The sequence below is a fragment of the Dermochelys coriacea genome, chromosome 1 (assembly GCF_009764565.3).
Source record: "Dermochelys coriacea isolate rDerCor1 chromosome 1, rDerCor1.pri.v4, whole genome shotgun sequence".
Lineage (NCBI taxonomy): Eukaryota > Metazoa > Chordata > Testudines > Dermochelyidae > Dermochelys > Dermochelys coriacea.
In genome coordinates, this window is record NC_050068.2 from 312,348,229 (window position 1) to 312,371,523 (window position 23,295).

General features: G+C 38.5%; 1 protein-coding gene across 4 annotated transcripts in view; it reads right to left on the bottom strand.

Moving 5' to 3' along the window:
- Positions 1–23,295, bottom strand: part of POT1 (protection of telomeres 1) — a 150,257-nt gene that overhangs the window by 57,757 nt on the left and 69,205 nt on the right. For 3 of the 4 annotated variants that reach the window (XM_038410215.2, XM_038410206.2, XM_038410224.2), the window contains 2 exons: positions 12,746–12,876; positions 912–1,202 (listed from right to left, as the gene is read on the bottom strand). In XM_038410215.2, the coding sequence (XP_038266143.1) occupies positions 912–1,202; positions 12,746–12,876 (422 nt within the window). The remainder of the gene's footprint in view (positions 1–911; positions 1,203–12,745; positions 12,877–23,295) is intronic. The other variant, XM_038410267.2, reaches the window with a different exon arrangement.

Sequence of the window (23,295 nt, forward strand, 5' to 3'; positions counted from 1 at the left end):
TAAACAATGTTCTGCATGAGAACATCTATGCTGCTTTAATGAAGGAATAATGCACTATTTTCTGCCTATCTAAAAATACTAAAATATGGCTTCAGATAATTGTTTCTTGGTGTTACTACATATAAAAGCAGAAATATTCAGATGGAAAACATCAGACTGTCTCTTATTTGTTAACAGTGAACTCATAGAGGGGTTTTAGGATAAAAATCAGTCCACTGTCACTGTTTCTAATTCAGGAAAATTAGACACACCAGATCCCTTTTCACTTAGCTGATGTTAAGTATTAATTCCCAGAGAGTGCTTTCAAACCGTGTGACACATTGTATTTTGTTTCTTTACTCAAGCACTGATTCTGTAAAGAATTTAGGCATAACTAATAAAGGCTAACTCAAATACCTCAAAAAGATAGCATACTCAATTCATCCATCCATATGCTAAACAATGCTACATAGTGCATTAAATTATATCCTGCATATGTTCTAATAAAACATAATACAGAGAAGTGTACATAGAAGAAGTCTATTATTTAACTAGCAACAATGTAAAAACTTAAAAGAGACAATATTTTTTCAGCATTAAGAAATTCTGTAATTTCTAACTACAAATGCTTGTGAAATCCTATTCTGAACACGTACCTTGTCACACCAATATTTGTGAATAATTCTACAGGAATAGGTGAGCTGAATGTCTTTAAAGACAAATTAAAGTATGAATTTGTATGAAAGTGAATTGGTTGAGGATCATATATTTACTAAAATAACCCTTAAATGTCGAAAAGACTCCTATATAACATTATTTAAATACAAGATTGAGTGAGTTCATTAAAACCCTGAACATAAAGTCTTGAAATAAGAATCTAATAGTCAATCTGTAACAACTATTTAAATTATTTAAATTGTTTAAAAATCCACCTTGAGAAGAAAGGAAGATCCATCCACTTCTGCTTTCCCTACAAGTTGGCAAGTAAGGTCAAAAAACAGCATTGGCTGGACACCAGACAATTTTGCTGTTGGCCCACAGACTGAAAGATTACTAGCTGCCCACATACGTAGTTCTTCTATTGTTTTCTGTTCTTCTTCTGTGAAAGAGTATGATTTACTAGAGGTTCGAGGCACTATCGGTGCTCCTACGGTACCATCAAATGTCAAGGATGCAAAGCCAATACCAGTAATCCCCTGCATCTGTTCATTGTATTCCCTGATCTACAACACAAAAACAGGAAGAAAAAAAATATTGAGTACAGTGCATGAAAATGTATAAAAATTTCAATATTTTATATGCATAAAAATGATTGTTGCCTGTTATTGCTCTTTAAAATGTATTAGTCCTACAAAATAAGAACACATATGGAGGGAGGAACCAAATGAAAAGACACCAAAACAAATGAATACAACCAGAAAACCAACCAGACAAGCAACAGAAAATGCAACCTAACACCAATAATTCCTGTACTGGCAGGATCCAAAATGCATATGCAAATACATTATAAAAATAGCTCTCATATAAAGCTTTTCATTCATCGACCTCAAAGTGCTTCCCAAATGGAGGTAAGCATCTGTCCTATTACCCTTTACAGATGAGGAAACAGAGGCACAGGGTGAGGTGAAGGTCAAAAGTATAACTGGGTTAAAAAAAATTAGATAACCATTGATGGAGCTATCCTCCATGAACTTATTAGCCAAGTTGGTCAGGGATGCAACCCCATGCTCTGGGTGTCCATAAACCTCTGACTGCCAGAAGCTGGAACTGAACAACAGGCAATGGATCACTCAATAATTGCTAGTTTCAGAGTAGCAGCCGTGTTAGTCTGTTTCCGCAAAAAGAAAAGGAGGACTTGTGGCACCTTAGAGACTAACCAATTATTTGAGCATAAGCTTTCGTGAGAAACAGCTCACTTCGCTGGATGCTGTGTTTTGTTCATTACCTTTGAAGCATCTGTCACTGGGCACTGTCGGAAGACAACTAATGGGCTCATTGGTCTGACCCAATAGGGCTGTTCTTATTTTTTTATGGCTGGTCACAGGTTACTAAGCAGACCACTGATAGAGCCCCAGTATCATGATTCCCAGTCCAACTCCTTATACATTAGACCACACTGTAAGCTAATAAAGTAGATTGTTGAACATTGCCCCTTCGGTTCCTCAATAATAAAATACACCAATTCTGTGAGCTACACTTCTACTCATATGACAACACAATAAATAGATCAATTTCCTCCTTGACTCATGCATGCAACTTACCTTAATGGGAGTTCAGAGTCCTAACTATTCTTCTTCCTGCAATGGACACCTGCCTGCCAGATGACTGATTTAACTTATACTTGCCACTATCCAATGCATTCTGGCAAGCTCAAATCCTGAAGTGTTCCCTCAAGCAGCAGGCAGTCTGCTCCTCATATTCTCCAGTCTCTATGTGATGTCAATAGGACATCCTCACATACATGATATGATCCATAAACAGGAGCTCTAGGCACTGGCCCACTTTGCCAAGTGGGTAATCCAGCACTATATAATTTAAGAGTTGGCTATCAAAAGGCAGTAATTGTTCAGAATAACTCATCTGAATAATTTTGCCATTTCTACATCCTAGATCTTAGCCATGCTGTAAAATGATCAGTACAGGGTTCCCAGTGCCCTGTTTTCAGGCCAATTAAATATTCTAGCAATTTAGAAAATAGCATAAACCCAAGAGAATCTGTACTACAAAACTGTTCTAAACAGCAGGAGATTTAATCAAGGATTTGCCAACATTTCCAGAGCATAATTTGTAACGTAAGTATACAAATAAATAAACGTTATCAATTCGTAAACACAGCAGCTAAAGAGGGCTTGATATCAGGAAGTTCCTTAATCCTTGCTAATTTGTCTACAATTATAAATGCCTTAAGGATCATTTCTAGGATAAAATCCAACCTTACATGCACTTATATATTCTCTAGACCTGACAGATGAAGTAAGCAGCATTTCATGAGGTAGCTTTTCCTAAAGATAATGTTATAAATTTTAATCTTTTGACCTTTAGCTAAAACCAACCAACCAAAAAAAAAAAACAACAACCCAACAGCAGAAGAATAAAAGACATAAATCTGGAATATATGCATTTTTCATAATTCTTTTGAAGTGAATCAACTCTGTCTCCTAACTCCCACCTCAATGCAAAAAAAGTAAAACTTCTATTATAAACATCATAAACCCATGATAAATGAATAGCCTTTAGCTCTGCTGCTGACACTGGCAATATATTCTATACTATGCACAAAACTATGCAGCACTGAGGGAAAAGGAAAGCCTTCTTTCTTCAGTTTTATTCATTTATCTATGATCAAAAAGATTTCAGCTATATCAAATATTTTATGTGGCATTTCAAATGAATCCCTCTCACAGATGTTTTGCTTTTATTTCCCATTTATTTGTTCAATAATTTATCAAGTACCCATTGCCATAGTATCTCAGCAACTTATAGACTGAAAACTCACCACTAGACCTGAGAGAGAGAAGTTTATGAAGCTCTTAAATTCCTGTGTAAGACAGACAGGAAACTATACTGGCTCATGTGGAATCCTTTGAGCTTTCATCTATCCCTTCAATTTAGACTATTTTCGCTGACTGTAGCCTTGATTTCATGCTCCTTTCTTATGGGTTCTGTTTGTGTGTGCCATGTTCCTACGGTCTCTATGAGTAACCTTAGTTTATTATGATTGAAATCAGAGACAAACACAGTTAAATACAGTAATTAAGCAGTAAAGGAAATGAAACATAAGTAGTCCTCAAAAAGCATGATGGAGGACATTAACAAATGATCTTGAAGTGAAGTTTTTTCTGTGAAATTCCGTAAGTTTGGGTAAGTGAGGAAGACACTCACAGGTCTCAAAGCTGTTCATAAGGTAAATAATGCATGGTACTATTTAGCAAATGACAATCTGAACAGAAAAGTACATAGAGCAGAGGTTACAAAGAAAAAAAAATTACCTAGCTGAGAACATCAGAACCAAGGAACAGATGAGAATGTTTACAGAATATACAGGGAGAATGTACAGGGAGAATGTTCTTGGCTTGCCCATTGCAAAAGACTGCGACTAAATCAGTGGAGGGTAATCTGAAGAAAATTCATGGACAGAGTTCCATCAAATGTGGCTTGTTAAAGCACAGTGAATAGTTCTCAAACCATGGTAAGCAATGATACACTATAAAATATCGATGTACTTAGCACTTAAACTAACTTTAAATTTAATTAAACATAGATAAAGCTAACCTGTGAATTTATTAAAAGATGACAACCTTTTCCTACAAGAAATACTTTTTATTATTCCTGGAATCTTGGCTGGCGGCAAGACAGATACTCTCTGGAATAAATAATAATCACTGTAGAAAAAAAACATCTAGTGGGGGAAAAAAAAATACAACGAAACAGATGGCATGGACCTTGCTTGCAATGAGCAAGCAACTACCTTCACTTATGGTTTAAGGGAGCTTCTGGATAAGTAATTTTAAACCTGAAGAATTGAGTGTGAAATCCTGATCCCACTGAAGTCAAAGGCAAACTTCCATATATTTCAATAGGACAGGATTTCACCCGGAATACATTTACACAACAGTTACTAATCTCCAATGCTTCATAAATAAATTTTAAAAAGCCAAATATATCTGGATTCAAAAAAACATCATCTATCGAGTTCAATGGAAGGGAAAGTGTGATAATAAATTGAATATTAGACTGGGATAATAGTATCTCTGAGGTAATTTTCCATCAAAACTGATTGTTAAATTATAAAGGCAAGAGCAATGTAAGAGACTATTACAAAACTACTGCTGTCATAGATCATCAAAATGCCTCACAAAGACAACAAAGCTAGTTTATAACTGCTACAGTAAGTACAGTACAGTAAGAAGAATCTAAACTAAATCTGAAAGTTGATTTCCAGATGGATTAGGAATCGAAGACAGCTTTTTCAAACCTGGATGCCACAAGTTCAAAGGCTTGATCATAATTTACATACATTTCTCAAAAGAATGTTTGGTAGTTTCGTTTCAAGACAAAGGGTTTGTTTGTTTCTTAAATAGAACAATATTTCACTATAGATAGAAACTGAAACTGAAACCAGGCAAAGAATATACTGCATGTTGCTATAAGGCATTGGGAAAACAGTAAAGTTATAATTTACTTAAGCATGTTAAATTATTATACGCAACTTAGTTAACTTTTACTATTCTAAATTTGCCAAGTGATCGAACCTTGACCAGCTCAATCAGATTCTCAGATTATTCCTGAGATAGAGGATTGATGCCTGTGACAGCTGCTTTTATGAAAACATTTTCCTTCCCAAAATGATGTCTTCTGGAACATTACCTTATATTTTGTAAATGTTTTGTCACATTTCTTTAAGCGTACTAATCCACAATTTAAACTGGTTTCAATAATATGGTATCCTGATCATATTCTCTCTCTTATATTTGGGTTTTACTATTTTAATTCCTTTATCCTAATAGATGCATAATAATTGAGGCCATATAAGAAGGCAGGTGGTAATGGAAGAGAGAAGTAAGAATATAATATTTCAGTAAATATGTTGTGTTCCCAATGTTAATTAAATCTTTGTGCATATATTTAAACAGAATGCTAACAAAAATAAATTACTAAAAGCAGCTGTAATGATTTGAAGAGAATATCCACCAGCTTCTAAAATAGGACACATTTAAAAAGACACAATTTGGACACTATGCTGTGCAAGCTTTTCCATACAGTTCTGCCAATGCACTTATTTATCAAGTAGCTAACACCAACTATTGTACAGAAATTGCTGATCTGGGTGGATAGTTTCAATCTTGTGAGTGTACATTTGTTTCAAAAGTGTACAAATACTAAATAGGATTTGCATCTAAGGTAAATGCATTACACCACTATGGCACTTAGTCCCCTTCATGGTATTGTGCTATAAATGTGCTATAAACTCAGTCCAAGTCCTAGGGGACAGATGTCCACACCAAACACACAAAAAGTCACAAACAGTGCCATCATGACTGTTGGCATACTTATTGGAAGTCTCAGTAGAGGATTAAGGATGAAAAAAGTATTGACACTAAATTACTCTTAACTTTTGAGATGGTCCCACCAAGTCAGGATAGGGTAACATGAAGAACAGCCATGCTGGATCAAACCTGTGGTCTGTCTTGTCCATTATTCTATCTCAGAGAGTAGCCAGCTCCACATGCTTCAGAGGAAGGTTAAGGAAACATGCAGTAGGTGGATGTGGGATAATCAGCCCCCTCCATGAAGGTCTTATGCTAACCCTAAATAGGTAGAAATTGGTTTAAGCCAATATTGCATTTTCTTGTGTTACAATTCCAAAAAGACCAACATCATTTTTTTTTTTTGTTTTAAACTCAAGGATGAAAAAAGTATTGAGGATGAACTATGCTTTAATTCGTTTGCCTGATTGAACATTGTGGAGGTGAAGAACCATATAGCAACCCTGATATTCTATGATTCTATGATATAGCTACCTTCAATACAATTCAGATACTGCATGTAACCTTTTAAGCAATATTATTAGCCAAAATAAAATAAATTACTCTTCTATTAGCAAGTATTCCTGTTGACTCTTCTCCTTTTCTGAATACCAGCCTTAAGGTGTGGACCAAATTTCTAAAAATGCTGCCATCTTTGCTTCAGATCTAATGCTGAGACTAATTCAGAAGAAAAATCTTTTTAACTTGTACTGGATTCTTAGCTTAAAAAGTAGGTTAGAATTCAGAAGCAGGAGAAATACTGCAGGTGTGAGCAACAAATGGCAAAATGTTGCATGTGTGTTTAAAAAGTGTCAATATTTTAAAATATTCTGGGAGATCAGATAGAAACAACTTAATTCTTTTACAGATATTCCTTCAGAACAAGTAATATTTAGTAGACCACACAGATGCACATATTATTATAAGATCATCGATTAAAAAAATTGTAATAATCAAGAGCATGGGTTTCTGTGAAAGCTATCCTGCAACAGTGCAAAACTACAACTTTGATAGACCTATCAAACTAATAGGAAATTGGACCAACAATCAAGTACAGATATTATCACAGTAATGACAAATGATGCTCCACTTATCATATAAGCAGCCCTGTTGAAGTCAAAGGAACTGCTTACATGACTAACATGAGAAGGACTAGTCAAAATTCAGTGTATTTCAGGATATCTGTCACTTTTCCTGAAGACGGTGATGATTGACAGATTATTAAAACATAAACTTAAAAAAAAAAAAGGATGATGAAAAGCCCCACACCTACCTCAGGGCTAGGCCACACAGCTCTAAGGAAAAGGAGAGCTCCCCAGGACTCTGGCTGGTAGCTCATGCTGCCCTGAGAATAAGGGCAGCACCACCAGGCCTCTGGCCAGTTTGCAACACACCCTGCCTTATAGACTAGGACAGCAGTACCTACTCTAGCCACTACTTGTTCATATTCCGACCCATTCATGATGACAACAGCACCTCCTTTGTCAGCCTTTTTGATTATGATGTCAGAGTTGTTTCTGAGGCTGTGGATGGCATTGTGTTCTGCACGGCTGAGGTTATGAGGCAAGTGATGCTGCTTTTCCACAATTTCAGTCCATGCACGTCGGCGGAAGCACTCTATGTAGAAGTCCAGTCTGCTGTTTTGACCTTCAGGAGGAGTCCACCCAGAATCCTTCTTTTTGTAGTCTTGGTAGGAAGGTCTCTGTGGGTTAATATGTTGGTCAGAGGTGTGTTGGAAATATTCCTTGAGTCGGAGACGTCGAAAATTGGATTCTAGGTCACCACAGAACTGTATCATGTTCGTAGGGGTGGAGGGGTAAAAGAAGAGGCCCCAAGATAGGACAGATTCTTCTGCTGGGTTAAGAGTATAGTTGTATATATATATTTCCATCCCACCATCAACCTCAGCCTGGACCAGTCCACACAAGAGATCCACTTCCTGGACAGTACGGTGCTAATATGCAATGATCACATAAACACCACCCTATATCAGAAACCTACTGACCGCTATTCCTACCTACATGCCTCTAGCTTTCATCCAGATCATACCATATGATCCATTGTCTACAGCCAAGCTCTACAATATAACCGCATTTGCTCCAACCCCTCAGACAGAGACAAACACCTACAAGATCTCTATCATGCATTCTTACAACTACAATGCCCTCCTACTGAAGTGAAGAAACAGATTGACAGAGCCAGAAGAGTACCCAGAAGTCACCTACTACAGGACAGGCCCAACAAAGAAAATAACAGAACGCCACTAGCCATCACCTTCAGCCCCCAACTAAAACCTCTCCAATGCATCATCAAGGATCTACAACCTATCCTGAAGGATGACCCATCACTCTCTCAGATCTTGGGAGACAGGCCAGTCCTTGCTTACAGACAGCCCCCAATCTGAAGCAAATACTCACTAGCAACCACACACCACACAACAGAACCACTAACCCAGGAACCTATCCTTGCAACAAAGCCCGTTGCCAACTCTGTCCACATATCTATTCAGGGGACACCATCATAGGGTTTATTCACATCAGCCACACTATCAGAGGCTCGTTCACCTGCACATCTACTAATGTGATATATGCCATCATGTGCCAGCAATGCCCCTCTGCCATGTACATTAGTCAAACTGGACAGTCTCTACGTAAAAGAATAAATGGACACAAATCAGACGTCAAGAATTGTAACGTTCAAAAACCAGTCGGAGAACACTTCAGTCTCTTCGGTCACTCGATTACAGACCTGAGGGTGGCTATCCTTCAACAAAAAAAGTCAAAAACAGACTCCAACGAGAGACTGCTGAATTGGAATTAATTTAGGCTTGAATAGAGACTGGGAATGGATGAGTCATTACACAAAGTAAAACTATTTCCCCATGTTATTTCTCCCCCCCACCCCATCCCCCACTGTTCCTCAGATGTTCTTGTTAACTGCTGGAAATGGCCTACCTTGCTTGTCACCATGAAAGGTTTTCCTCCTTTCCCTCCCTGCTGCTGGTGATGGCTCATCTTAAGTGATCACTCTCCTTACAGTGTGTATGATAAAATCCATTGTTTCATGTTCTCTCTGTGTGTATATAAAACTCCACACTGTATTTTCCACCAAATGCATCCGATGAAGTGAGCTGTAGCTCACAAAAACTTATGCTCAAATAAATTTGTTAGTCTCTAAGGTGCCACAAGTATTCCTTTTCTTTTTGCGAATACAGACTAACACGGCTGCTACTCTGATAACCCCTTATTTGTCACGTGACCCAACACCCCATGATGGAGTGTATCTACCCCACAACATTCCCACTTAACAGTCAACTTTAAAAACATTATAAAACTGTGATATTACTGAATAGACGCGGCAGGTCAGGTCATGTCTTTTATTGGACCAACTTCTGTTGGTGAAGGAGAGAAGATTTCAAGCTACACAGAGCTCTTTTTCATGTCTGGGCCCAGAAATGCAGAGCTTGACAACTTATCTCTTTTACCAGCAGAAATTGATCCAATAAAAGGTATTACCTCACCCAGCTTGTGTCTCTAATATTCTGGGACCAGCATGGCTACAACAACACTGCAAACAACGTTCTATTGAAGAGACAACCCTAAAAGACAGACACACACAGCACACATTTCTCTGATAATACTGTAGTGAAGAAACAATTAGGAATATTTTAAAATTGTGAAAGACTTGGCAAAACAACACTAAAGAGGATTTCAGGTAACACGCTAAGAGAAAACAGATGCACCAGAAACAACAATCCCTAGTTATAGGCATACCTGGTCACACTGTCCATAGTTAAGGTTGCCTGACACATCCCATATTAAGATCCTGTGTTCAAGTTGCTTATAATTTTGTCAGACTTTAACCATTTGGACTGAAATACTTCCATGCCAAATGTGTGCCTCAGGCCAAATATTTTTCTAGTTTCAGCCAAAATGGTTTGGTTGTTTCTTTGAATGAGTTTGGGAGAAAATACACTGTTTTGCCAATATTATAAAAAATTCTTACAACTGTTTAGTTGAGTCGGTCTAATGCTCCCATGCATGAAGCAAGGGCTTGAAATTTGGCAGGGGAGAGTTTCTCTCATGCTGGGGATGTGCTTTTTGCCATTCCTTGAAAAAGCACCTAAATCTGGTCAAGTTTTCCACTCTACACATTACTGTAAAAATCTTTGTACAAAATATGCCTTGTGAGGTATCATTTGAAACCTAATAACTGACTGGTCAATAATATTATAGTGCAATGTTTGTAGCAACCTTGTGTGTACAGTTATGAAATTCCCCGCCCCATGATGCTAAAGGCACATATTCAAACTCACATAGCCCCAGTTAGTGGGTCTGGTCAAGAAGGCCTGTATTAAACAAAGGAATGTGTGTGTACCTCAATTTGCATACAAGCTGAAAATATACTCCTCAGACAGTGAAAGAGGGAAGAACCAAGACAAAGAAAGTGTGCATTTCCATATGCACTGATGAAAAGAGACAGAATGAAGCCACTTTCCCATCAGACTATGTCTCTGCTCTCAACTGGAAAAAATTTATCTCAAGAAAATACATTTCAAAAGGGTGACTGAACTATAAAATTGATGGGCAAAAATACCCCAAGTTATCTCTCCCTATCAACCTCTCTCTCATGACCTAAGATGACCAAAAAAAAAAAACAGCCATTGGACCTTGGGAGAAGATCCTGACCGGAAATTTAGTCAGCACGGCTACTGAAAACCTGTGGTAAGAATTTCATCTTGAACCAAGTCTAATTTGTTAAGTTTAGTAGTAGGAAGCTTTTATTCTTATTTTCCTTGAAACCATTTTTGACTTTAATGACTAAATACTTGTACTCATTTAAAACTTATCTCTTTGTAGTTACATAAACTTGTTTTATTCTTTAATCAAAACTAATTCAGGGTTATGAACTGTATGTGTAACCCCATTTAAGGTGGCAACCGGTTGTATCTTGATCTTCTTACAGAGGCAATGGACCTTATATATCTGGACTGTCCAAGAGAGGGTTGGACAGTGCTAAACACACTTTTCGGGGGAAATTCAGGATTGGGAGTGTGTTGGCGTCATCCTGCATGTGGTAACCCAGGCTGGTGGAAGCCAGATTGTGACTGGAGTGTTGCTAGCAGACTGCAGCTATACACAATCAATCACTCAAGGTGTTATCTGCATGCTGTTTGTGAGCTGCCCAGGTGGGAGCTACAACAGCGAAGCATTGTTAGGCATCCTAGGTTGCAGGGCAGGGGCCTTGCCCCTCATTGGTCTGGATTGCATCTGAAATGTCACATGATCATATAATTAAAGACTGTATCACAATACATACTCACAAGAGGGCCAAATTAATGTTGCACAGGCAACCTCAATTCTGGTATTTCCTAACTTTTTGAGTGCTGGACTTGTAACCTCAACATTCTTTTAATGTAGTTTAGTGTGTGTAACATAAGGGCAAAAGGAGAGTACAATATGATACGTGTGAGTACGGTGTTGATATAAACAGACTGTGTGCTTCTACTGTTAGGGAGAAAGCTAAACTTTCTTCCCTCCACAGTAGTAGAAGGCACAGGTATATCTGTAGTAACTGATGCAGTAGAAGGCCCAGGTATATTTGTAGTAATTCATTAAGTATTAGCTTAAATCACAAAATTACAACAGAAATATAATTATGCAATACAATCTTTCAATCCTGTTATCAAGATGCTTGCAATTTTCATTTCCTGAAACATTGAGCAAATCAAGTGATTCTGTATCTAGACTAATCCCAAATGAACTCTTTTTCCCCATTACATTATTAGCTCTGACCCATAGAGCCTTGCCAATACCTGTTTTAATTATTATCATGGTGCAGCAGCACCACTATAATAAAGGTTATGTCACAACTTTAGTCTAAAGGGCAACCTTCTATGGCCTTTTAAATTGGCATGCTTAGTCAGATTCCTTTGAAATGTGGCATACCTTAGAAGGGTGCAGAATTGGCTTAGTGACTCAATTTCGGGTCATTTAAGACAGAGATTGTGGAGTTGTAAATACCCCATAACAGCCATTTTTCGAAAAGTTTCTAGGTTTTGTTTTTTTTTATTTACTTTTGGCTCAGAGCTACAGATAAAACTATTGATGTAATGTGGGTCTCAGTCTGTTGAATTTTACCCAAGGTGGTGCATGGTACTCACTAAATCTTTGGGACACCCAAATTAAGAACACTATTTAGGAATATGTAGATTTTTACAGTGCACATGTGCCAGTACATAAAAATGGCTAGAGGGTTTCCACTGCCGCCATTTTATAGAGGATTATGGCTAGCTAGTTGACTTTAGAGCAGCCTCCAGATTGATCTAGCATGCCCCAAAGTTGGGGTGACGTTCAAGGTAAATAGCTCAAATAATTCTAATAGTTTGAAGAGGTATTGTTTTTGTTTACACAATCCATGGTGGCTTATTCCTATCATATTCTGTTCACATATGAATTCTATAGCTATCTTTAAAGATTTTATTCATTTAGTTTACCTAGCACTCAAATAAGGCTCACTGTTCTAGAATTCCCAGGATTACCTCTAACTTTCTTAAGATAAAAACTACCAACAGGGTGCCTATTAATTATTATTATTAGTTTTTGAAATCAATTTAGTCTTGGTTCATAAACTAGTGAACTTCTCTGTCCCACATTGGGCTTTCTCAATATGAATGAAGTTACCCCACATTGCTAATGCCTTCCCCCTCAAAAAAACCAAATGTATTAAAAACAACGTACCTTTATTCTATGAAATCGAACGATATCTCCAATTTTGTAGATTTTTGGAAGGGCATCTAGATTTCCATTAAAAAGCGTGCATGTTAATTTCACATTTGATTGGTCCACAATTGTTACAACGGAACAATAATCTGTAAAATATTTATGACATTTAATGACTTAATGACATTTTAGTATTAATATATTCATATTTGGATTAACACATAAATCAAGGGTGTAATGCTAATAAGAAAATTCGTCCCATCATATGCTATGTAAGCTGTTAGAATAGCTGAAAACCAGTATGGTTGCTTGTGCAAAGAGCTCTGAGTCAGAAACTCCCATATTCTGTTCTTTGTTCTGCCATGGGCCCACTGTAGGGTTTAGGGAATGTCACATCTTCACAAGTCTCAGTTTCCTCATCTGCAAAATGGGGAAAATAGCTATTTACCTCACAAAGTTGTGAGAATAATAGTGTTTCCACTGTACTTTAAGAGATAAAGAGCTGTGCAAGTGTTAAGAGTAAATTAAAACATTAATTACCACCCCACATGCAGACATAAGAAAAAGGGTTGCAGGCACATATCAGTGGTTTGAAAGTTTATCATCTTTCAAGCTGCTATTTTATTTAGTTTTGGGAGGCAGGCATTGGAGACCCAGGAAATGGCACTGCACTTCCACAACAAGCCACAGGGTGAAACTCCAAAGACTATATGACCTTTATTCTGCCTCACTACAACTGTAACAGTGTATTATGTATGTTACAGACTTCCCTAAACAGAAATGTAAAAGCAAGTGCTCAGCTGGACGTCTTTAAGTGAGAAATCCGTAAGGAAGTAATGGTGAAATTGTTGTCTTGATTTAAGGAGTTAGGTGCCTAATTTGCGTGGTTGCTTTTGAAAATACCACTAGGACATCGGCAGAGGAATGGCACCATAGTCCATTTCTATGTTGATATATGACTTAGCCAGGCAGTTATGTATGCAAAACTTTGTTTTGAAAATGGTTTTAATAATGTACAGTAAGACCCTTAAGAAAAGCATATCATTACATTCAATGCATTAACTAACAATACACAACGGTTCCATTTTTGAAGTACTAACTCCTGAAAAGGGAGAAGTGCACATTGGCTTTGAATGTGAAGGTTGCTATCCCTAGGTGAACAGTGCCAGAATGTACAAAATAGCATTCCTAAGAGTGAAGAAATTAAATTAAATTCTTACATTTAAAAATTGTATATCTACACACCAATACATAAAAGTGGGCCTACTTGCCCATTCATGATTTTTTCACTCCAGCCCTCATTTCATTAGTTACTTTACTTGCCATTTATACTGAGTATGCCATTTATAGTGGAGTTGAAAATGTTTACTGGAAAAGTGAACTGAAACATTTTATGCTTTCAGACTTGGAAGACACCAGGAGTTTTGGAGTTAATTGGTGCTGCTAAGTATTGTGCAAACTAAGGCCATGTCTACGCTTGGAGTGCTTTACTGGTATAAATGTAATGGTATACTCTACTAGCATGCAGTCTTAGCTGGATACAGCTTATGCCTGTGAAACTATGCTTTTAGCGTTGTAACTTATTATACACTCCTTTCCCTGCAATAGTATGAGACAAGCTATGCCGGTAAAAGCACAATTTTGCTGATATAACTGAGTCTGTAATAGGGGCTTTTGACAGCACAGCTATGTCGGTCACAAATTACACCTCATCACATCCCTGACTGACATAGCTATGCCTGCAGTCTGTAGTATAGTCATGACCAAAGCAAAAGGTGAAAATCAGCAGTTCTGAACTGCTTGAGATCTAATTTTTTACTCAAGTTTTCGTTTTTGCAAAAGATCACTTTCATATACAATGTAAATGTTGTTATATTGGTAAAGTGCTAACTTGAGGAGTAAAAAGTTCAGATTTACAGGCTGGAAACAGAAATCTTTCCCCTCTTGCCTACATCTCAGTACCTTTGGTATGGTCTCCTCTCAGAAACCACACTAATAGGGGAAGCGTTAATTCTGCCCTCTCGGTTTTATTTTGTGTACTGGCAGCAACCAAATCTAGACTCCTGAGCTCAATCAGAAATGGTTGTAGTACTTCCAATGTTAAGATTTAAATAATCCCCTTGGAGTCCCTTTCTCAGAATTTAGTTAACACTGCTTAAGCCATCAGCAAGTTGTCTAGGTTATTTTTAAAATTATATCTATCTATCTATCTATCTATCTATCTATCTATATATATATATATATATGGGCTGTCAAGCTATTAAAAAATAATGGCTATTAATCACATGGTTAATGGTGGGGACTGACTTTTCCATTTTGGTTTTAGCAACCAAACACACACATTGGAACCACTCTACCTTATTACCAGGTAACCTCCATGTATCAGGAACATATCCAAGAACAAAACTTAAGGGAGAGGGCTCCAATTTAGCTTCCAAAATCAGAGTAGTCATTTGACCTGCCTCAGACCAGAAATTCTTGATAGAGGGGCACTCCCAAAAATATATGAGGTAATGCAGCACCAGTGGAGTTTCATTTCCAACAGCCACCAGCAGTTATGAGGCCCATTATAATTAGATTATGTGGGGACCAGTATATTCAAAAAAGTGTCTTTTGGTGAATAAGCCATAGTCTCAAATCTTCAGCTGTTTTTTTAACATTAGATACAATTGTATTACACTACAGAGATAGTTGTGTATCCAAATCTCTATTCCAAGCAACTCTCAAATTATCAATCTTTGGCAGAGTTTTCTGCACCAGAAAATCATAAAAGGATATCACTGGGTGAGTAAATCCAGGAAGATTTGATCCAAAATAATAAAAATGTTATGGAGGCTCTGGAGCTTCCAATGCATTGGGTCTAAAATACATTTGAAAGTAAATGCTTTTATTGGAGATATTTCCACGCTCCCGAGCAGGGAAAGCCAAATTGTTGCTGAAGATCTACAAATGGTTTAAGTTCATCATTGTCAATTAGCTGCGACAAAGTCATAATTCCTCGCTCCATCAATTCCTCCACATCATTTTACCACCGATTTTATGGAAAGATTGCTCCACAGAACCATCTCTAAATGGAAGAATGGATGGAAGCAGAACTTTCTAGCCAAGTTTGACCAAACTTGTCTCACGGTTCTTGTTGTGAGAGCTCAGGAGCCATCCAGTCCATAATAATTCTATCCTATAATGCCCAAAATGGGGAGAGGATACACCAATTCTCATTCAATCTGAACCCAAGGTAGGGTCTGCATGGTCACCTCTAACAGTCACAAAAATGACTGGCATAACAAAAAAGATATGGTAATTTTTCAAGTTGGGAAAACAAAATTCTTCCAGAGATGGAGGGAGCTGTAATTTGTTCAGAGCCAGTCTAAATTACTCACTTCCTCAATTCCTTCCTCCTCCTTCCCCAGAGAAGCATTCTGAAAATATTATTTAATTTCTCAAAATATATTTGAGGAATCGAAATAGGGAGACCACTCTGGACATACAGAATTCTGGGAAGGACACTCATTCTCAGTATACTAATTTTATCCCACAAACTGAAGATTAACAAATTCCATCTCCAAAATCACAACCCAGTTGGGAGATAACTGGTTATATATTTATCTTAGGGAAGTTCTGAATATTATTGGGAATCAGTATTCCTAAATATTTCATGTCAGAGGATTGCCATTCAAAGTCCCAATTTGAGAAAAGACCTTTGTGGACAAATTTGTTAATGCCTAGGATTTCTGATTTACCCCAATTAATTTTATTTCCTGAGAAGTGTCCGAACTTTTTAATAGTGGTTAGGGGGGTTAGGAATGGTACCCTCTGGCTTAGATACAAAAGCATCATCCACATAGAGCATAATTTGGTGCTATGTCTGGCCTCCCCTGATACCATGAATATGTTGATTTGCTTGGATGGCACTGTCTAAAGATTCTAAAGCTAAATCAAAGAGAAGAGGAGAAAGGGGGCAGGCCTGCCATATTCCTCCCTGTAATGCAAATAGGGCAAAAATAATATTGTTGGTAACTACCCTGGAAGTCAGGTTAGAGTATCTAAGCTTAATCTCAGCAATAAATTGGCTACCAAATCCATATTTTGCTAATACTTCAAAAAGATTGTCCTGTGCTATGTGGTCAAAGGCTTTTTTGGCATCTAAAGAAATTACAGAAAAAGGTTCTTTAGAATCTCTTGAAGGGGCAATAATATCAGAGCAAATTATTTGAACCTTATCTATTACAAAGGAACCCCATGTAATGTATATGTATAACCTGAGAGAGAACTTTGTCCAACTGCATAACAAGAGCTTTAGCTAAATCTTATCATAATTCATTAAAGAAATTGACCTGTAATTACTACATAGTCCAAGATCTTTCCGAGGTTTATGATAACTGAAATTACAGCTTCTTCCACAATAGGTGGGAACATTTTCTCATTCTTTGCCTCGTATTCAATAATCTAGGTGTAAAAATTATTGTAAAGCAGAACCTGCTTATACCAGGAGTCTTTCCAACCTTCATTTCTTGTATAGCTCATCAGTTCCATTATTTCTAGAGGGGCCTCTATAAGTTCCTTCTCCAGCTCAGAGATCTGTGACAGAGACAGTCGACTAAAAAGTTACCTTGGGCATCTTTACTGATTTCCTCTTCAGCAAAACATAGTATTAAAAAAACTGCTGAAATTGTTTATTAATATCTGTCTGTGGTATATATAATTTGTAGGTACTATAACAAGTAGCAACTATTTATTTCTATTAGCCTTAAGCTTAAGTCTTGCCCTCTCTCTGACCAAATTCTCAATAGTTTTGCTTGAAATAGAATAAAGCAAACTCAACCTTTTGGGAGAGAAGTTTGTTTGATTTCATATCTTAGATGGGTCTTAGTTTCTTTGGGGCAGAGGCAGAAGAATAGTTTACACTCAAGGTCTTGATTTCCATCACAAGGGTATCGATTCTATGTTCTCTCCATTTCTTCTTAAAGGTAACATATGAGACATGTCCTCTGATGAAGGCTTTAAAGGCATCCCAAAACGTGGCAGTGATGATGCAGAGAGGGGAATTGTTTAAAAATAAAATAAAATAAGAGTTAACAAATGATGTATCAACAAAAGAAAGGTATTTCATCTCCACATCTTAGTTGGGGGTGCATACTATTGGGGCCTAAAAGACTCACCTAGCATGGTCAGATATAGCAATAGTACCAATGCCACAATCTGTGATAGAATTTATCAAGTCTTGTGACACTGAGAAATAGTCAAATCTTGTATATGTTGAACGAGATGCAGAAAGAAGAAGAAGAAGAAAAAAAAAACGTACCGTCTCCGGCTGTAAGATTTCCCCTATCTCCACCCATCTTGTAAACCTAAATAAAGCCAAGTATGTCTGAAGTAGCTGATAAGTATTAGCTTTTCTATGCAGAGATGGAGATGATTTATCAAGGACTGGATCTAGAGTTTTGTTAAAATCTCCAGTTATCATTGTCTGCTATCCCTTGATATGAGGATGATGTCTGCAGGGGGAAAAGTCATTGATGAGACTTAAGATGGCTTAGAAGTGTAATCCATCCTCTATAGGTTTTTCCATATATGTGTCAGGTGTTGGCTTGGAGAGAGCACAACTGCTGGTTGGGATGCTGTACACTTTTCTTCCTCCTCTGCCGTTTCTCAGCCTCTTGAGCAAGGCGATTCTCTTCAGAACAGGTTGAGGCTTGACGTATGATGCAATGCTATTGAAGTTTATTACCAGCCAGCTCTTTCCAATTCATGGAGTCAATGCCTCCCTTCTTAAGATATACTTTCAGGGTGTCCTTGTAGCATATCCTCTGTCCCCCATGGGTCCTCTTATCATGACTAAGTTGAGAAAAGAGGACTTACTTCAGAAGATGAGTATCAGCCATCCGCACACAATGACCAGACCAGTGAAGTTGATGTTTTATAATCTTCCTCTCAACATTGGTGGTGTTAGCTACAGAGAGAAGGCTGGCACTGGCGTGGTGATTTTCCCATCTGATATGGCCGCACTGTTGGTACTACTCCAGACACTTAAGATGGCTTTCGTATGTCACCCATGTCATGTCCTCATAAAAAAGAGCGGGGATGACTATTGCATTATAGACCAGGATCTTAGTTTCCATCCGCAGATTTCTGTCACTAAAGACACAATGAAGTAACTTTCCAAAGGACAATGGATTCTATATTAGATCTCCACATAAAGATTGGCTATCAAGGTAAGGGAAATGCTCAACATTTTCCAGGAGTTCACCACTGATGACAATTTGTGAGAGAATGGGGGCAACTTGTACTGAGGCAAGCTGGTGGAACACCTTAGCTTTCCCAATATTGAGGGAAAGTTCTAGGCTCTGATAGGTGCCCAAGACGAGATCTAGTCAGCCTCGGTGTGCGCAAGGATAGCACAGTCAGCATACTGAAGGTAGGTAATAACAGTCCTGGTGACCTTAGTTTTAGAATGAAGATGCTGCAGGTTGAAGAGCTGGCCCTCAATGCAATACTCAATCCCAATTCCAGAAGAAAGATGATCACGAATAAGAATCAAGATCACGGCAAGACAGATGGAAAAAAGGTTTTAGGCAATAACACAGTCCTACTTAACACCAGCATGGATGGTGAATAGGTCTGTCTCCAACTCATTACGGAGGATGGTGGCGGTCATCCCATCATGAAGTAGCCTGAGAACTCAAATGAACTTCAATGGACAACTGAACCTAAACAGCACTTTCCATAACCCTTCATGACTGATGGAAGCAAAGGCCTTAGATAAGTCAATAAATGCTATAAACAATGGCTGGTACTGTTCTCTACAATTCTCTGGGAGCTGTTGTGCAACAAAACTCACATCTGTGGTGCCCTGAGATGGTCTGAAAACACATTAGGATTCTGGAAGGACGTGGACGACAAGAGGGATGAGACGGTTCAAAAGGATGCGAACATATAACAACTCCAGCTGTAACAACAGGCTGATGGCCGATGTCATTTATACTCTCAAAAATTATGAAAAAAATTGGGATCACACTGGTTTGGCCTGCAAATTTGATTATCAATTGCCAGTGTCAGCCTTGAGGATAGTAAATCTGCTCTCATTGTCAAATCTTGCGCTCAAAATATTAACATTCAGGTTTTTTTTAAATGTATATCGTATAGCAATACTTTTTGTTTTAGAATTAAAGTAACTAGAAATTGAGAGGCCTACCCAATTTCTATTCAGTTTAGAAGCATAAAGATCTGTCAGATGTGTCTCCTAGAGAATAGAAATGTCAACATTCTTTATTTTTTAAGCACTGGGTATATTTTTTTTATTTTAATAGGGTTATTAAAGCCCTTTATATTCAAGGAGACGCATTTAATTATCAGAGTGTAGTGATGCGAGACTCACCAGCATGGCACCTCCTGCTGGTTGTTTGGGAATTAGCTCTTTCCAGCCTTGGAGCACTCTCTGCTGGCCAGTGTCTCACCTGTCCCTGCCAGACCGCGGTGCTCCTTTAGCTCAGGATTCTGCCCAGCAGTACCCCCCACACTCTGGGTCTCCTCTCCCAGGGGAACCCCCAACCCTCTAAACCTACCTTGCCTCACTGGCTACTGCCAGTCATCATCTAGCCCCGCTCATTGGGGCAAACTGCAGTCTGTCATGGCCAATTCATCATTGGCAAGGAGGTTGGACCAGCTGCCTCTGCCGAACCCCAGGCTGCACTTCTGCAACCCCCGTACCTGTATAGGCCTTCACCAAGGCCTGCAGCCTGGGGATTTACCAGGCTGGAGCTCCCCAGCTCCCTTGCCCTATTCCCCAGCACTGCTCCAGTTTCAGGTACCTTGCTCCCAGGCAGCTAGCCCTTCCCACTCCAGGGCTAGAGTGAGCTTCTGGCCCTCAGCCCTCTTATAGGGCTAGCTGTGGCCTGATTGGGGTGTGGCCCCAGCTGTGGCTGCTTCCCCTAACCAGCCTAGCTTTTCTCCAGCTGCAGCCCTCTCCAGGGCTGCTTTTAACCCCTTCAGGGCCGGAGCGGGGTGACCACCCCGCCACACAGAGCCATCATTATTAAAACATAATGGATAACATATACGCTTTGTGAATAAGTGAGAAATTGCAAATTTTCCTGAGCAGCATATAGTTCTTGCATATCTAAGCAGCAAAAGTTCTATCATCCAGATATAGAGTGTCACTTCCTGATACATATTCTACAGAAGTGGGAAGGGAATTCTCAGCATGGAAGGGAAAGAAGAGGGGGCAGAAAGAGGAATTAAATACATGAAAAAACAAAACAGAAAAGATAGTGGAGAAAGAAATACACAGTAGCACCATACCATCAAAAAGAAAAATCTATTTAAACAATCCAAAAAACCACATTTGACACCCAGGAGGCATCCTGGATCAGTTGAAACTTGGAGACCCTCTCCAGCCTCTGGGGCCCCAAACATCACAAGTACAGTAATCACCTATTACCAATAGAACTATGAGGACGCACCATCTAATGAAGCAATGATTTAAAAAATTATAATTACTAATCAAATGATTGATTTTACATTTTGATGTTCCTTTCCCATGAGCTAAGGCAATAGGAAGTAAATTGATAACCCTTTAATCGCAATGAGAGAGAAAAAAAAGAAAAGGAACTAACATGTCAATATCAGCTAGTGCATATCAACTTGTTTAGACAAGCCATATCCGATCTGAGAGAGCAAAACCAATTCCATATCATCAGATGACTCCAAAGACATCTCCTTTTAAAAGGGAGGAGGTGGCAGATTTGTGAGGTATTTTTCTGCCTCCTGAGGGGAATTGAATGCAACTATCTTCACCCCCTTGCAGGGGGCCTGTAACCTGATGCTGTTGGGCTTTGGCCTTGGGCGGTGGGACTTGGGCCCCAGGTGGTGGGGCTCAGACCTTGGCCCCAGGCACCAGCAGTCTAAGCCAGCCCTGGGGACCCCATTAAAATGGGCTCATGACCGACTTTGGGATCCTGACCCACAATTGGAGAACTGCCGATCTAGATCAATTAGCTTGGTCTTATTAGTTTTGATATTATTACAGTTCTTTATAAACTGTAACTTGTTCCCTTTGAGATCATCTTCCACGTCAGAAATTCTGTGTTCAGCTTCATCCATCTATCTGGATAGAGCTTGTAGCATACTCTGAAACTCAGTCATGGTAGTCTGTAGAATGGAGACTGTAGATTTAATGTCAAGAGTGTCTGCAGGCATCTGTTGTAGTACAGCCATCAGTTGCACTCCATCCGGCTCAGGCACCATTTTGTTTGTCAGGGTGGGGAAGGCAGATCTTCTCTGTTTTCAGAGAGGAAGATGCTGAGCTAGAGAGCAACTTGGGGGTTTCAGAGTGGCCAAGTGCAATATTTCTCAGGGTTCGATGGTAAATTTCAGGAGACAGTGTTTGGGGATTTCTTGTGACCTGCATCACAGTTCAAGCAACCTACAGCTAACTCGGTTGCAACTCTGGTGTCCCAAGTTGTCTAGGTTCTTCAGAAAGCAGTGTATAAACAGAATGTACCAGGCATCAATTCATACTTCAAGAAGCTAAATTATGAAAGCAATGAATAATCCAGTTTAAGAATTATACTGTTAATTGCTACTAGAACAAACAGTAAGAACAGAACACACACCAGAAACATGAAAATGCTAAGCATCTGCCTTGTTTGAGTGACAACATGAATGTCTTCAGCTTCTGTAATGACTACATGAAATGGCAGGAGAGTTTATAAACACAGCCCAGGGATTTAACTAATTACCATTATAGAGAACTTTTCAAGTCAGACAAACAACAGTCAAAGTCAGTGCTGGAAATATGACCACCAACTATTTTAGAGCAATGTTAGCTTCAGTCATATTTCATATGGCAACCAAGAAACTACACAGGCCATGTCAGCTTAATCAAATTATAATAATCAGTGCCACAAACCAGTCAGCAATCAGAAAGGCAAACCTATCATTTTGTCTAATATCACAACTGCATCTACATCCTGTGGGATAATATAAAAACATCTTATACTAATAACAACAACAGTACAAAAGTTAGTGTAAACTTACAGCAAAAACATTTGCTATTAAGGCTCAGGTCTTTCCCCCAATAGAACAATTTACTTTAGCAGTAAGCAATTAGTGATACACACATTTCCCCTTGGCTAGTGTCACTGTGATCCTCGGGAAAGGCAAGAAGTGTGCAAAACACAACTGACTCTGTTATAATTCTTCTCTGTTCAGTTCCTTAGGTCACCTCTCATAACTTGGTTTTAGAGCTAATCCTCAGTAAACATTTTATAAAGCAATAGAAGCACAAATAAACTGCTTAGAGGAATCAAAGACACCATCAATACACTGTGACAGCTTCTCCATATTAAGACTGTGAAGACCTAGAAGGAAACAAAGGATGTCATGATCCATTAATTAGATGAAGCTGGCACATGGGTCACAGAAACATGGAGGGCATTAATCAGGCTTGTTTGATATATTCTTCTGATGAACATGTACATATGACAGTTTTGGATCCATTTAAAAAGATCTTTCTTTTACCAAACTCTATATGAATACGGGGAGATGAGAGAAGTGCTGACAGGAGAGAA